Source organism: Charadrius vociferus, unplaced genomic scaffold (genome assembly GCF_000708025.1).
Source record: "Charadrius vociferus isolate BGI_N301 unplaced genomic scaffold, ASM70802v2 scaffold244, whole genome shotgun sequence".
NCBI classification, from domain to species: Eukaryota; Metazoa; Chordata; class Aves; order Charadriiformes; family Charadriidae; genus Charadrius; species Charadrius vociferus.
Window position 1 is genome coordinate 1,299,244 of NW_009648822.1, and position 13,906 is coordinate 1,313,149.

At 37.9% G+C, this 13,906-nt stretch overlaps 1 protein-coding gene across 1 annotated transcript in view; it reads right to left on the reverse strand.

Moving 5' to 3' along the window:
• The window catches only part of GPR98 (G protein-coupled receptor 98), a 272,395-nt gene that overhangs the window by 246,357 nt on the left and 12,132 nt on the right, over positions 1-13,906 (reverse strand). Inside the window, exons 8-10 of the mRNA XM_009886852.1 lie at positions 13,338-13,667; positions 9,823-9,999; positions 8,568-8,791 (exon numbers count right to left, since the gene is read on the reverse strand). Coding sequence (XP_009885154.1) covers positions 8,568-8,791; positions 9,823-9,999; positions 13,338-13,667 — 731 coding nt within the window. The remainder of the gene's footprint in view (positions 1-8,567; positions 8,792-9,822; positions 10,000-13,337; positions 13,668-13,906) is intronic.

The window sequence follows — 13,906 nt, forward strand, 5'->3', positions numbered from 1 at the left end:
AGTTTATAGCCATTCCCCCTCGTCCTGTCACTACATGCCCTGGTAAAAAGTCCCTCCAGCTCTCCTGTAGGCCCCCTTTAGGGACTGGAAGGCGGCAATAAGATCTCCCCAGAGCCTTCTCTTCTCCAGGCTGGACAGCCCCAACTCTCTCAGCCTCTCCTCATAGGAGAGGTGCTCCAGCCCTTGCATCATCCTCTTGGCTCTCCTCTGGACACGCTCCAGCAGGTCCATGTCTTTGTTATGTTGGGGACTCCAGAGCTGGATGCAGTACTCCAGGTGGGGTCTCACAAGAGTGGAATAGAGGGGCAGAATCACCTCCCTTGACCTGCTGGCCACACTTCTGATGCAGCCCAGGATGCCATTGGCCTTCTGGGCTGCGATCGCACATTGCTGGCTCATGCTGAGCTTGTGGTCAATCAGCACCCCCAGGTCCTTCTCCTCAGGGCTGCTCTCCAGCCATTCCCCGCCCAGCCTGGATTTGTGCTTGGGATTGCCCCGACCCAGACGTAGAACCTTAGATGTGGTTTGACCACATTTCAATGACATTGTTTTAAGTACATTACATTAAAAATGCCAAAAAAACTAGTACCGAAGGATGCATTTGGAATGCACTTTCAGACTGATGGTTTGGATATGGCTTATTACATGGTGTTTTATGTATTTAGACTCCTGACCAACTTCAGTGTTTCCCGAAAGAAAATTTCAATGAACTCTTGGTTCAACATATTGTAAATATTTTCATGGTTTCACTGAACTACCACCCAGACTTCATGAAAAACTATTTCATGTAGAAAGAAACATGATGTATTATAGCCAATATTTGAAATCAGTTCCAGAACTGTTTCCACAAAGAATCCACAAATAACTGGAATGCCTACACCCAGAAAAATAAATAGCAATGTATCTTGTAGCAAAGGCTAAAGGGAGAATACAAGATGCAAAACAGGAAATATCTATTTAAAAGGGTAACATGACATGTTTGATGCCCATTAAAAAAATACATCAGCAGACACAATAACTTGTGTTAACATAACTAAATGTAGGTTATTCAAAAAAAAGATAACAGCTCATCTTTGACCACAGAAAATTTTTTCTCTACAATTCTACTCAGTTTGGTAATTTAGTTAGAGCAAATCATATTTCTTGCAGTTTAAAACAACTAATCCATTATTGCATCAAATCCTCAAACATCAAACACCGAGCCATGCATTCATAACTTTCATCATTCACAGATCCTAAATAAAGAAACTCCTTCAAGCCAGCACCCCATGCCATCAAATTAAACACCAAAGGGCAAGCAGGCATTGTCTGAAGAGATGCAAAAGACGTGATTCCTGAGAGAAAAAGAAACGATAAAGACAGATTCTGTCCAAACCAATCACTCGTAAAACAAAGCATTGATTCACTGAAGACAAACCACAGTTCACTGCACTTACCCAAAGTACACGACAAACCTTTCTGTCTCTACCCTGTCAACACAGAAAGAAAGAAAGAAAGGGGATGGGGGAAGGAATGAAAATGCCACTTGCTTGAATTTCAATAGTACTAATCTCAGAAAAGAATAATAATATTTCAAAAAAGGAAAAAAAGAAACAACACAAAGCTTTATTTTTTCCTTTCTAACTGCTAATAATATTCATTTTATGAGAACCCTACGGGCCTGGAATTTTCCTGTTGACTCATGCTAGCAAGTGGGCAGATCCTACTTGGGAGAAATGACTCCATGACCAATTCAGCATGTCAAGACCAGTTTGTGGTACACCCTACTAATCCCTCCTCCAAGGGGTCCATTACTGCCAGCCTCTGTGCTTGCTCTCAACTGCACCAGCAGCCACATTTATAAAAAAAAAATCTACATGCCTTCATGGTATATTTCACCAGTCTGCCAAAGTAATGATAAAAACACGGTGGGAGTTATAACAGGTACATACTAAACACTATTTTGGCACAAAATCACGTCAAAATTTATTTTTGATAATTTTTCAGTTAACCAGATTACCAAAGTAAAATACCAATATAAAAACATAACAAACAAAACCACAAAAATAAGAAAAGAGTATTTGCTAATCTCGAAATTGGTTCTGTTTCGGCCAAGCACTTATAGCAAAACTACCACAACAAGTCAGATGAAAGGGAAGTGTTATTCTGCAATGGCAATCATGCATTTTGACTTTCTTAATCTAAGATAAATATATATTAAATATAAAACCTGTATCTCCTATCAAAATACCATATGCAGATTGGTAATCATTTACAAAGTGAAAATCTGACTTTGCTAATCTCAAAAAGAACTCAGATTCGTAATTCAATAGACGTAAGAATTCACGCTAAATTTTGAGAACATAAAGCAAATACATTTCAAGATACATTCTTTCAAATAGAAGATCTGAGTTAATAGAAATTTCTCACCGATTTCCAGTGAGGCTCAATTTTTAAATATTATATTTTGAGATTTAATTCTCAAAATTGAGACATTCTTACTGCAGAAACACGTGCAAAAGTGTTCCAAACCCATCAAAGTATTAATACAATGAAAAGATCGAGGAGAAAATTCCGGAGTTGGCAATGCTAAAATTTAATTCTATCGCTAAGCTGTTGGTAATATAAGTTACAACAGAGAACACAAATGAACCATTATGTTAAGTCAGTTTTTGATAGGTATGTACAAGCTTAAGTAGTTAAGACATAATAATTCATCAGAAAGTGAAAGGGCATGCCAGAAGTAAAACCTCTCTCAGCTTCATGAAGTTACACTGCATGAGTCCAAACACAGCTCAGACAAAAAAGCCTGTTAAGACCAACAGTGGGGTAGGGCTAAAATCTACTATTATTTCATAGTGCACAGCGGCAGCACAGCAGAAATCCAGAGGGTAGCAGAAATGAAACAGTCACAAGGTACCATGAGGTGTGCATCTTCAGCATCTCCAGGTGTGCTTTGAAACAACTGAGAAGACTGGCAACACCTTATGCCTATTAAACAGTCACAGCATCAGTCAGATCAGAATCTAGAGAACATGCAGGTCAGAAAGCAACTAGCCGGATTCAGCCCATTCACTGCTAAAGGAAACCATTGTTTGGGAGGTTTCTCCATCCAAGTCCCATTTTCAACACTGGGAACAGTTGATTGATTGATCTGACTGTGATTTCTCTGTATCACTGGCCAGATTGCTATCACTGCTCTGACATAGAAAATGTTGGTTACTATTCAAAAAAGGGACAAAATAGCCTATGCAAAAATGGAATAGAAGCACCTGGGTTTAGGCTTCCAACTCTGAGCTGCTGAATGGTGAGCAATGAACAATAGGATCCCTTGTGTCTACACTCTGAAGTACACACATATAAATTCTCATAAAATTCATGGAACAGTCACCAGGTGACCTCCTGGCTCGACCTTGGATGTGTCTCCTCGCTGTGGACCTGCCTGGCGATCGCTGGGCTGTGCCTGACCGTGGTGACCATCACCAGGCCTAAACCTGATGAGTGTTCCTGGCTTGACCTGCCCCATCGCCATGACCATGCCTGATGCCCTGGACTGCGAGTTGTCCTCAGTCACCTGCTCCAGCCTGCTCTCCTGCCTTGCTGGGGGTGGTGGGATGGGCCCCTGCTGCCTGACCAGCTGTGTTATCAGGCTGGACTCCTGTCTCTACGCCACCCCACAGGCCACAGGCCACCATCTATCAGCTCTTCCTATGTGCCCTGACAATGTTCAAGAGCAACGCGCTCTTATGTAGAGTCCTCTCATCCCACAGTAAAGATGTCCAAACTGCCATGGAGTGCACAGACCTTTTTCACTCTGTTGTATGTGAAACCACCTCTTTAGGCCCTCCTCTAACAACAGTGTGGAAATGGAACAAAAATGGCTATTCAGAACTTCCAAAACTCACAGTTTGCCCCTGGGAGGGCATTTAGAAGTAACAATAAAAGTAAAAACAGCTCCTTGTACACGGTTTCTCAGCCATACCAAGGAGCTCCAGCTACTCGAGACAGCACTTGACCAGGAGTAAGGACATCACTCTCGCTGGGAAAGCCACTTGGCTTTTTTTCTCCTCGACTTAGCTTTTCCTGTAAAACAGCTATCAGTGGACACGAAGTTTCATTTTACCACAGAGGATAAGCCCTGCCAATGTTTATGATGCTCATGTAAGAAACACAATCTCAAACTGCATAACTGTGTTTTCCGTGCTGAAACAGCTGTGAAAAAAGCCACTTCCCATATGACAAATCTCATGCCAAATGGTGTGCATTCAGGGAAATTTTTTCCTTAAAAAAACCCCTTAATTATTCTTTAGCAAGAACTACAGATTAATTAGGACAACTAACAGAAGCCTCAAAATGTTTCATGCACTTTTTCAAGCACATAGTAGTACAAAATGCAGAAATAAGATTTTGGAGTTTAAAGTAACATGGGAATTTCAATGTTATTATGAACTAAATACCACTGCAAATATAATAATAATAATAACAATAACAACAACAACAATGCAATGTGGTCAAATTTGATAGCTTTAGACCAAGAATTGGGATTCTGAAGAAAGCGTATGTTTTGAAAGGCAGCTGAGACACTGTGAATCTGTATTGCTGTTACTGTTAAAAACACAGCTCTCTGAAAAACTCTCTTTTCTCTCAGGGTATCTCAGAAAAGGTGCATTCAGGTTGGCTGTGGAACGTTACTCAATTTGCTTCTTAAGCTTGTAGTCAGTGTTCCCCCCTTCTTCATTTTTTTCAGGATTATCTACTGATTTAATTAGTGCAGGACCTAGCTTTAAAGAACAGTATTAAAGTAGGATTTGCCACATCGTAAACTCCACAGTGCTTCTCATCAGAGGGAACACCTTCTCTCCAGGTCTAATCCATGAATTATTTGATTTTGGAGGCTATTTTAATTTTTGTTAGTCATAGCAGGAGATATATGGTGCTATTATTTTGAAAAGTAATAAAAGCTAGCAGTAGGTGTCCAGCAGCATTCATTTAAACATTCTACTACTATTTTCAAATAACCTTTTCCTCATCAAAACAAAGTCTGATGAAACCCTTGAAGGAAAAGCCAGCATTTCACACAGAAAGAGTTAATTCATATAGCATCACATGTATTACTTAATAGAAAAATTACTTAAGTAAGGAACATAAGTACATTTTTGAAACAGCTCCTCTAAACAGTATATTAGTGTTTCTGTGCATGCCAGTGCTGATGGCAACCCACAACATGCAAACACTGCTTGAGCCCTGAATTAAGGACCACAGACCATATGCACTGCTTGAAATGGGCCTTCTGTGATTTGCTAATTTTTTGTCATGAGGTAATCTCTTAAACACAAAAATGTTAAGGACTACCCGACATTTCACAAGGAAATAGTCAAACCCATGTTTTGCATTTGCAATTTTTAAAAAATCTATTTTCTAAATTTACTCAAGACAGAATTTCAGCTTATGGAAACTTGGATCGCATCACAGAAATCACTAGAACCATAAAAACCCCCATGTTGCATTGCTTCAGTTTTGCTTTATTGTATATAGTAAATGAGATTTAGGTTGTAAATATGTGCATGAATGTGCTCTGGCATCCGAAATTATATGAGTCATGACATAAAAAACCCCCAAGAACTGAGCATAAGGACTATTTAAATACTCATCGGTTCATAGGTTATCATTTTCACAAATTAAAATCAATTTATCAGTATATTGCTGTTTGCAGACCTCAAAGTCTGCAAGTTCTCACTCTCAGCATCATTCGCTGGAGAGTGCCAACACAACCAGCGTGCCCTGGAGGTCCTGGACGACAACTGCCAGCAGGAGAATACATTGTGCAGGAGGAAAAAACAGCAATCAGATTTTTAATAAAACTGATTTCTATTTGTGCTTACCAGGTAAAACGAACAGCCCTAGTATGTATATATGCTTTCACAAAGCATACACACAATTTCCATGGCCTGTCCCACCTACATTCATCAAGAAGACCCAGGCCTTTTCTTTCTCATACTGATTTCACTACAGACATCTGGCTTTATTTATGTTTAGTTTCAATTCAGGCCTATTCCGATACAGGCAGGCATTCAACCTGAAGCTGCTCCTAAAAAAAGAAAATATGAAGAAGCTTCAGCAGATACAGGATTGTCTTGCTTCTGTATTACTCATTGGTCTTCTTTGAAAGAATGTTCTTCATGATATACATTGGCCTCCATTTTGTGGATAGAATTCAGAGTTATTTTTAATATCTATGGCCTACAGCTAAAGGCCATAGAGCAAGGAAGAAGCATACTATTTCTAATGGCTTGGAAAGTTTCTTTTATAGTTATGGATGCAATCAAAGCTGGTTTAAATTGTAAACTGCCTTAACAACACCACTGAGTTGTAAATAACATCCTTGTTAGAACTAATTGTTTTTATTATTTTATCCATGCTATCACTAATTGCAATAAATAGAATGCTTATGAACGTATTTTGATGTCTATAGTTTCATTAAAGTTCTTACATGCTCTATTTTCTTACTGACTTATGCTACAATTTATAGAACAGTACAGGCAAATCCACAGCACAGTGCATCTTTGTTTTCCTGCTAATTCACTACTGCTGTGCGGTGCTGGCTGCCAGCCTTGGAAACCAAAATCTTCTGTTCATCCAGAAAATACAAACTATGCAGAAAGCAATAGCACAAGCTTACACACATAACCCTGCCAGTATCCTTCAACCCTGATTTGAAGAGTCATCTCCAGTACTGAAAGGATGATCTCCGCAGTCATTCCATTCTTGGCTTCTGCTAATGCTGCAGTTGCCAAATTTCACTCATAGCCTTGAGGGACGCTATCCAGGTCTGGAGAAAAGTTCAAATTTTACCTCATTCATGTTTTCTTCTTTTTCCAGGCCAGACCACCTGTTCCTTACTTCACTCTCTGACCTCACCAAGTGTGGGGAAGATGCTTACCACTGCTGTGCTTTTTACCAGCCACTTCATGGTCAGCAGAACCTGCTACTCCCACCATAACCAGTGAAAGCAGAACAGTGGTTATGTTTGTTCAGTTGCCAGTTCAATCCTCATCACAGTCACCATTTTCAAGGCACAGCTTAGGGTTACTACGCAGGGTAAGTGGCAGACAGATGTAGTTACACAGACCTGCAGAGCTGTCAGAACTTAAAAAAGTAACCTTTTACACTGTCTACTTCCTCTACTTACCTATTTGTTTCCTACCCTTCTACTTTGATTTTTCGGGCACCTTACACAACTTCTTCACAACTTTGATCATCATTTCTAATCTTAGTTTCTCCCTTTGTGCCAGAGACTCTAACGAATTCCTTCAGAGGAACCAGTTTCATCCACAGGGAGGAACGCAGAGAACCACTTGCAATATTCTCCACTTGTTCTTGACTTGAACAGGACTGTGAAAGCAGTGAGTAGCCACAGTAGAATGAAATAACTCATTCTGCACTAGATGCATCCACCAGCCAGCTTCTATAGGAGCAGGCCAATCCTGCAATGGAATAACATCTTTCTTGTATGACAGAATGATGTTCAAAAAACATACTTTCCAGAACAGGATCAGTAACAGCTTGAGGAGCTGGTTGCTGGTTTGCTAGTATGCAATTACCATGCATATCTGGTGTTGAAGCTCCCAAGACCTAGTTTGCACTCCCTATATAGGACAAGAATGCTTCTGCATAAGATAAGGACTGCGTAAGCAGTAAATGTTCAATGTGGATGCTGCTGCTGGCAGACCCCTATTAGCATGTTTCCAGAAAAAGTGGAAAAATGTACCTTAGACTAATAGGATGTAGTAGAAGTGCTGATATTTCTAAACTATATATACAATTGAGTTGTTGGAAGCAGGACAGAAGACATAGTAAATCAAAGTGGGAATACGCTTTTGGGTATGGACTAATTTAAGTATTCTGAGTATTGTTCACATACAGATAATACTATCTCTTGAGGTCCCTTACAGCCTTAATTATCCTAGAAGCCAGATCTCCTGCAGAAGGGAGAGTATAACACTGTGCTTCAGAATCACCACTGCTCTCTTTGTAGCCAAAGAGTGTGGTAATGGTCACACTGGGCTATTTTGGAAGCCAGGAGTTGTGATGGAAGTATCTAATGATCAAGAGCAAGCAACACTGAACATGCAGATCGAACAAATAAAAAGTTGATCTAATTCTGCAGTGACACCCTAGCTATAAACCTTTTTCTGGCTGAAACAGTTATGCATTTCTCTCTACTCATCGTTACAGTTTTCCCAATTATTTCACTAAATATTACTTTTCTGAAAAGATATGCACTATAACCAAGAGCTATAACTAAAGATAAAAGCTGAAAGAACTTTCTAAATAGCATATATTACTCTCATCAAAATATAAACAAAATTAATTCATTAAATAATAAATACAACACAGTGTCTTATATTGATCTCTAGTCAAAGAAGAATCCATACACGGTCTGAATCAAGGGCCTGATATTCCTTCAGGCACTTCATTCCTTATCAACCCAATGAAGGCAATACCTGTTAATGAATACTGTGCTAAATTGGTATCTATAAATTGAGTGTTGCAACTGATACATATGAATAAAGATTAGGGTACAATACCTGTCCAAAGTTAATAACACAGTCTCATTCATTTCAGGTATATCATCAGCTTTAATAGTAATGTTGATTGTAGTATCACTTTGTCCAGATAAGAAAACAACGGAGCCGTTGAAAGGGCTTATATCATCGTGTGTTACTGCCTTTTGATTGAGACCAGAGGGTTTCAAACTCCAAAACACAGTTGCTTGACCATCGGTCCCATCTCGATGCAGTGCAATGGAAACCTATGAAACACATGGGTCTCTTGTGACTTGTAAAACAAGACGCAAAACCAATTACCTCCTTTCAAATTACTATTTGAATATGAGCCTCAAAATGTTGAGCTTGTTTTTTTACTCATACCTACATATAAGGTATGAAATCAAAGATGGTATATCCACGAAAGTACATACTGAACCTTATCCTTTTAACTATTTATCAGTTATATACTGAAACAGTGGAGATGACAGATTATTAATACCACAAATCACTAAGCAACCATAAACACAAAAAGCCTTGTATGACTAATTTAATCGGTGCCCACTTCATCAAGACACAACCTACGTTTTAAATGTAACTGCTCTACAACAATATGGTTGTCATAGTACAGTGCCAACCTGTACTCTGTTTAAGCTTTAAGCAATTTTAATCTGAGAATAGGAAATGAGTTATCTGATCCAGGATTGGTGGAAAGATTCAGTGAAGACAACTGGGGAAAAAAGGGAAAATGTAGAAAAAGAAAACATTTAAATAAAGGTTTCTCCAGCTGGAACTAAAGCACTCAGATGGATGACAATGCTTTTGAAAATGCTTCTTTGCGTTCTCAGAAACCTAAAAAGCATAATTGTTTGTAAACGCACCCAGGGAGCCAAATTGTATATTCACATGTAAGTAAGTCAGCTACAAGATACAGACATTTCCATGAAATGGAGGAGCGATATCAATCCTACTTTGCAGTTGGTGAGAGAGATTAAACCTGCAGCACCTTTTGTTCCGTGTGAACATCAAGGCCTAACCAGTTTTAGATGCTTACAGAAAAAGGAAAGATCAACCTCACTTTTCTGATAATCACTAACACATAATTTCAGACTTTAGTTTTACAAGCACTTTTTTTCCTTTTTTTTTTTTTTTTAAGCAATGGAATATTTGGGATGAGGCAGAACTTAGAGGAAGGATTTTCCTCATATTAACTCAAATGCTACACTGAATATAGCAAATTTTGCTTTCTCCAAATAAATTTTCCATATTAAGGGACAATATAAAAAGGTTTACTTACCACTGTAGCAGGAGAATCTTCTGGCTCAGAAAGAATAATTGGAAGATTGCTAATAAAGCCTATTTCTCCATTTGCAATATCTGGAGTAATCCTCAGAGAAATATTTCGAATCTCACCTAATCTGGGACTCACAGGTGGGACTAGAGGAATTCTATTCACCAGCTCAACTTCTTCCAGCTGTAGGAAAAAGTAAGAAAAAATTGAGAAATAAGAAGCCTTAGTACCAAATTGAATCAATTCTGACATTTCAAAGTATGTTTCATATGGGGGAGAAAAACATCTCCAGAACAAATTTCTCTTACTGGCAATATTGCTGTTACAAAAATTTGTAAGGAGATGTGTGAAAGAAATTAAGTGGATACTGTTGAGCTTTGAATGGTATACCCCTCAGACAAATCATATTCATGTACATAACTAGATGTACGTAGAAGCAGAATGAACCTTCTAGACTGGCTAATTCATTATTAGACCTATGAATAACAGTACTGATTTGACAAGTGGCCCAAGCTATTGCTCTAACTTCATTTTTTTGTGCCATGCGTTGATAAAAATCTGCTGAAGTCACTGGAACCATAATAATTTACAGCCTCTGATGAAGCCAAAGAATGCGCCAATCTTCTTTCCTCTCTCAGACAACTTTAAGGACTTCTCTATTTATAATAACTAAATGATTAGAAATGCATTCAGAATTGAAAATCAGTACAGTATTTCAATACTGCAGTCTCCTCTCATGTTACCATATCTCTGATGTTGATAGTAAGAAGAAACAGAAAAATGTTTATCCTTTCTTTGACTAGGATGTATCCCTCATTAAACCCAGCAGCAGTACTGACATAGTACGGAAAGCAGGACTCGCCTGTTAAATATTTCTTTCAAATATAATTTATGCCATGCAATTCTGTCTACATGTATTATTATAATAAATGTTTCCATCGCTGATTTGCACATACTTCTTCAAGCACTTTACTGCAGCATGAGCCCTCAATGACAACCACCTTTAACTCCTACAAGGATGCTTTCTGCTTGGAGTTATCAGATGTTATCAAACAGTAAGGTTTTATTGGAGTGGAGGGGAAAGTGGCCTTATTTAAATCCAAATAGTGATCACAAATCACCATTTCAACTGGTGATTTTTAAAGTCCTTCAATTCTTAAAACCAATCTATATAAAATACTTGGGTTGTATCATACTTTTTCCCACCATTGTTTGAGTAACGCACAAAAGATATTCACCCACATTTTATTTGATGATAGATGGAACTGTTTTACATATACTGTATTCAGTAAATGATTCTCAACCACACCAGTTATTTACTGAGAATCTGAGGACCAGATGGTGGGACTATTTGTTTCACTTGTTTTCTAAGCTATATTTAAGAGTCGGCCCCGGTCCTGCAATTAACAATATGGAGGTGGACCATTGTGCAGTTGTTAGCTCAGTAAAGTTTCTGAAATATTACACAGCTGAAACAATTCATTTTGTTAAGTGCTTCTGATCCTGAGACAAAGCCAGCAATTAAGGGGGTTTTTTTGATCCAGCGTTTCCTCATAAAACAAATCAGTTCACGAGGAGAAAAGAATGCATTGTGAATTGAATAATAATGACGAGTAGTTTATCAAATTAGTTAATCTTCCTGTCCATACCAAAAACTTCAGACTACAGTAGGTTATTTAATTGAGGATGTCACTGAAGAATGTTAATCTCACTTTTCCAGTTCCTCTACCCATTCTCTAGTTGTGTTTAAGCTTCATTTCCTCCTCCACTCCTCCTCCCCCGATTCCTGAGTTGGTCCTTTATTGTGCCTAGTACAAACTCTGTAATCTTCTCATTCTAAACATGTTCACTGAGATTATCGTTTATTCACAAGGTAGAAGGATTGTCATAGTGATAAATAGGGACATTTTTCTTCCTTCTCTACAAGTTTCTAAATGAATTTTCTGTGCTGGAAAGCCCCTCTGATTTTGTTTATTCAAACAAAAAGATTTTTATGGTTCATGGAGAAAGTACAGAACATTCCCCCGCCCCCGCCTCCCTGGAATCCGCAGTTTGAAAAGCCAGGCAAAGTGCCTGCATTCTGAAATACTTATCATATGTGTGTCTTGTCCATAGTCCACTTTGCAATGTTATTTATAGTGTATCACCTAAAAAAGGCTTGGAATTAAATATTTCAGTTCTTCTGTAGATCTTTTGGATCCTGTGCAGATGTAAAACATACCAACCTATTCTAGTACCCCAGAACGCAATTCCCTATCTAACTGTGAATGCATACTAGTAAAGCAATAACACAATTCTGGTGAGGATTTTTTTTCTCTTTTTTTTTCTTTTTTTTTTTTTTTAAGAGAATGTGGGGAGAAGGAGGTAGAGGGAAGAAATCTTTTCAAGGTCCCAGAAGTAATTAATACATCACTATTAGATGTAAGTTAAAGACAAACCCCGGCAAATTCTAAATCTATGGATTTAATATTAACATCTTTATTTGAAAACTCTAAAGACATCTGACTTAAAATTAAAAAAAAATAAAAGGAACTAAGAAATGCCTCTAAAGGAAAAATGGCTCTGATTTGTGCTTTGGATGTGCCAAATCATCCCTTTTTGTACCAAGATCTCTACCTGGGCTCTTCATCTCAGAGGACCAGAGTGGCATAGTTAACTGTAGGAACTAGAGATGATGGGGCAGTCTTTGATGCAGATGAGAAAATAATCATAACAAATACTGATGACAATGCCCAGGATAATATCTTGTTAAAATGATAGCAAACTTGGTTTTCTGCAGTGAAAAATGAAAGCCCTCTTTGGAAGGTAGAAATCCCATCTTTAAATATTTTTTTCTGAAAATCCAGTTTTCTGTCAAAACCACTGTTTCAGTGAATTTTTCTAGCCAGTTTGAATTAGCAATGACAGAAGTTCCCTTCTTACAAATTTAGAAAGAAAAAAAAAAAAAAAAAAAAAAAAAGAGGAAAAAACCCCAAAAGGGTAGCAGGGAACACTACACAGAAAAACTAGAAGAAAAATTTTATTCTCTGGCCAAATTAATACATAAATGAAATAAAATATATGTTCAGCTATTTAAAGTTTATATTTACTTGCTTGTAATTTCTAAAATTTGTCATGCTTCTGTAATTTAATTTTAAGAACCTTAGTTTGGTTAAATTGAAAGCCAAGGGGTAGACCAAGAAACATATCTCAAAAGGTAACTAACTTCTGCAACATTGATCTTAATTTGTTAAATTCCATGATTAATACCTGAATCTTCTTACAACAGTATATTTTTTCAAAAATTATGTAATTAGTAAATAATAATTAGCAATAGAGTTCTTCATGGCATATTTATGGAAGCTGCCTCTAAGTAAGAAAATTTTCTTAGCTACAGAGCTAATAACTTTTTTTTTCTTTCTTTTTTTTTTTTTTAACAGGTAGGGTCATTTTAGTTAAATGAAATGGGAAGGAGCCACTACTAAATTATATCCTTTATATTACATGAGCTAAAAAACCACCCCAAAACACAACTGAGATACCTGTATGAGGAAATGAGCCCCATTTTGAAGAAATGCATCATTTCTTATTGGTATATTTAAAGTGTCTTGTGTTTTTCCTTCTGGAAACATGAGAATGCTTCTTCTAGACATATTCAGAATGCCATCTTTCGCTCTCTCAGGATCCAGAGCTCCAGCTGGAATATACAGTGCAGTATAAACCAACTGCACATCTCCAACTGTTCCCCTCTCCCTTGCAAAACTCAAGGATAAAAAGCGTCCCATTGGATTACTTTCAATCTTCTGATTCTCCAAAGGATAAAATTTTATTAGGCCATAAACATCGTCACTGTCCTGAATGTAAAACAAAAGCTGCAAAACAGAAAACAGCATCACTCACTCTGTGCTCCCGTTACTCTATACCATAGTTGTCGTGCTTTCACAAAAGCACGTCCTGACTGTCACCATACATTTTTCTCCTTAGTGAACTGGCACTCAAGAAAGAAATCAGATTGACAGCCCCAAAGTATTCTTTGTACGCAAGCAGCACAACACTGACTGTGGCAACTTTCCTACTACGCATCATCCATGTGCCAGAATGAGCTCTGAAC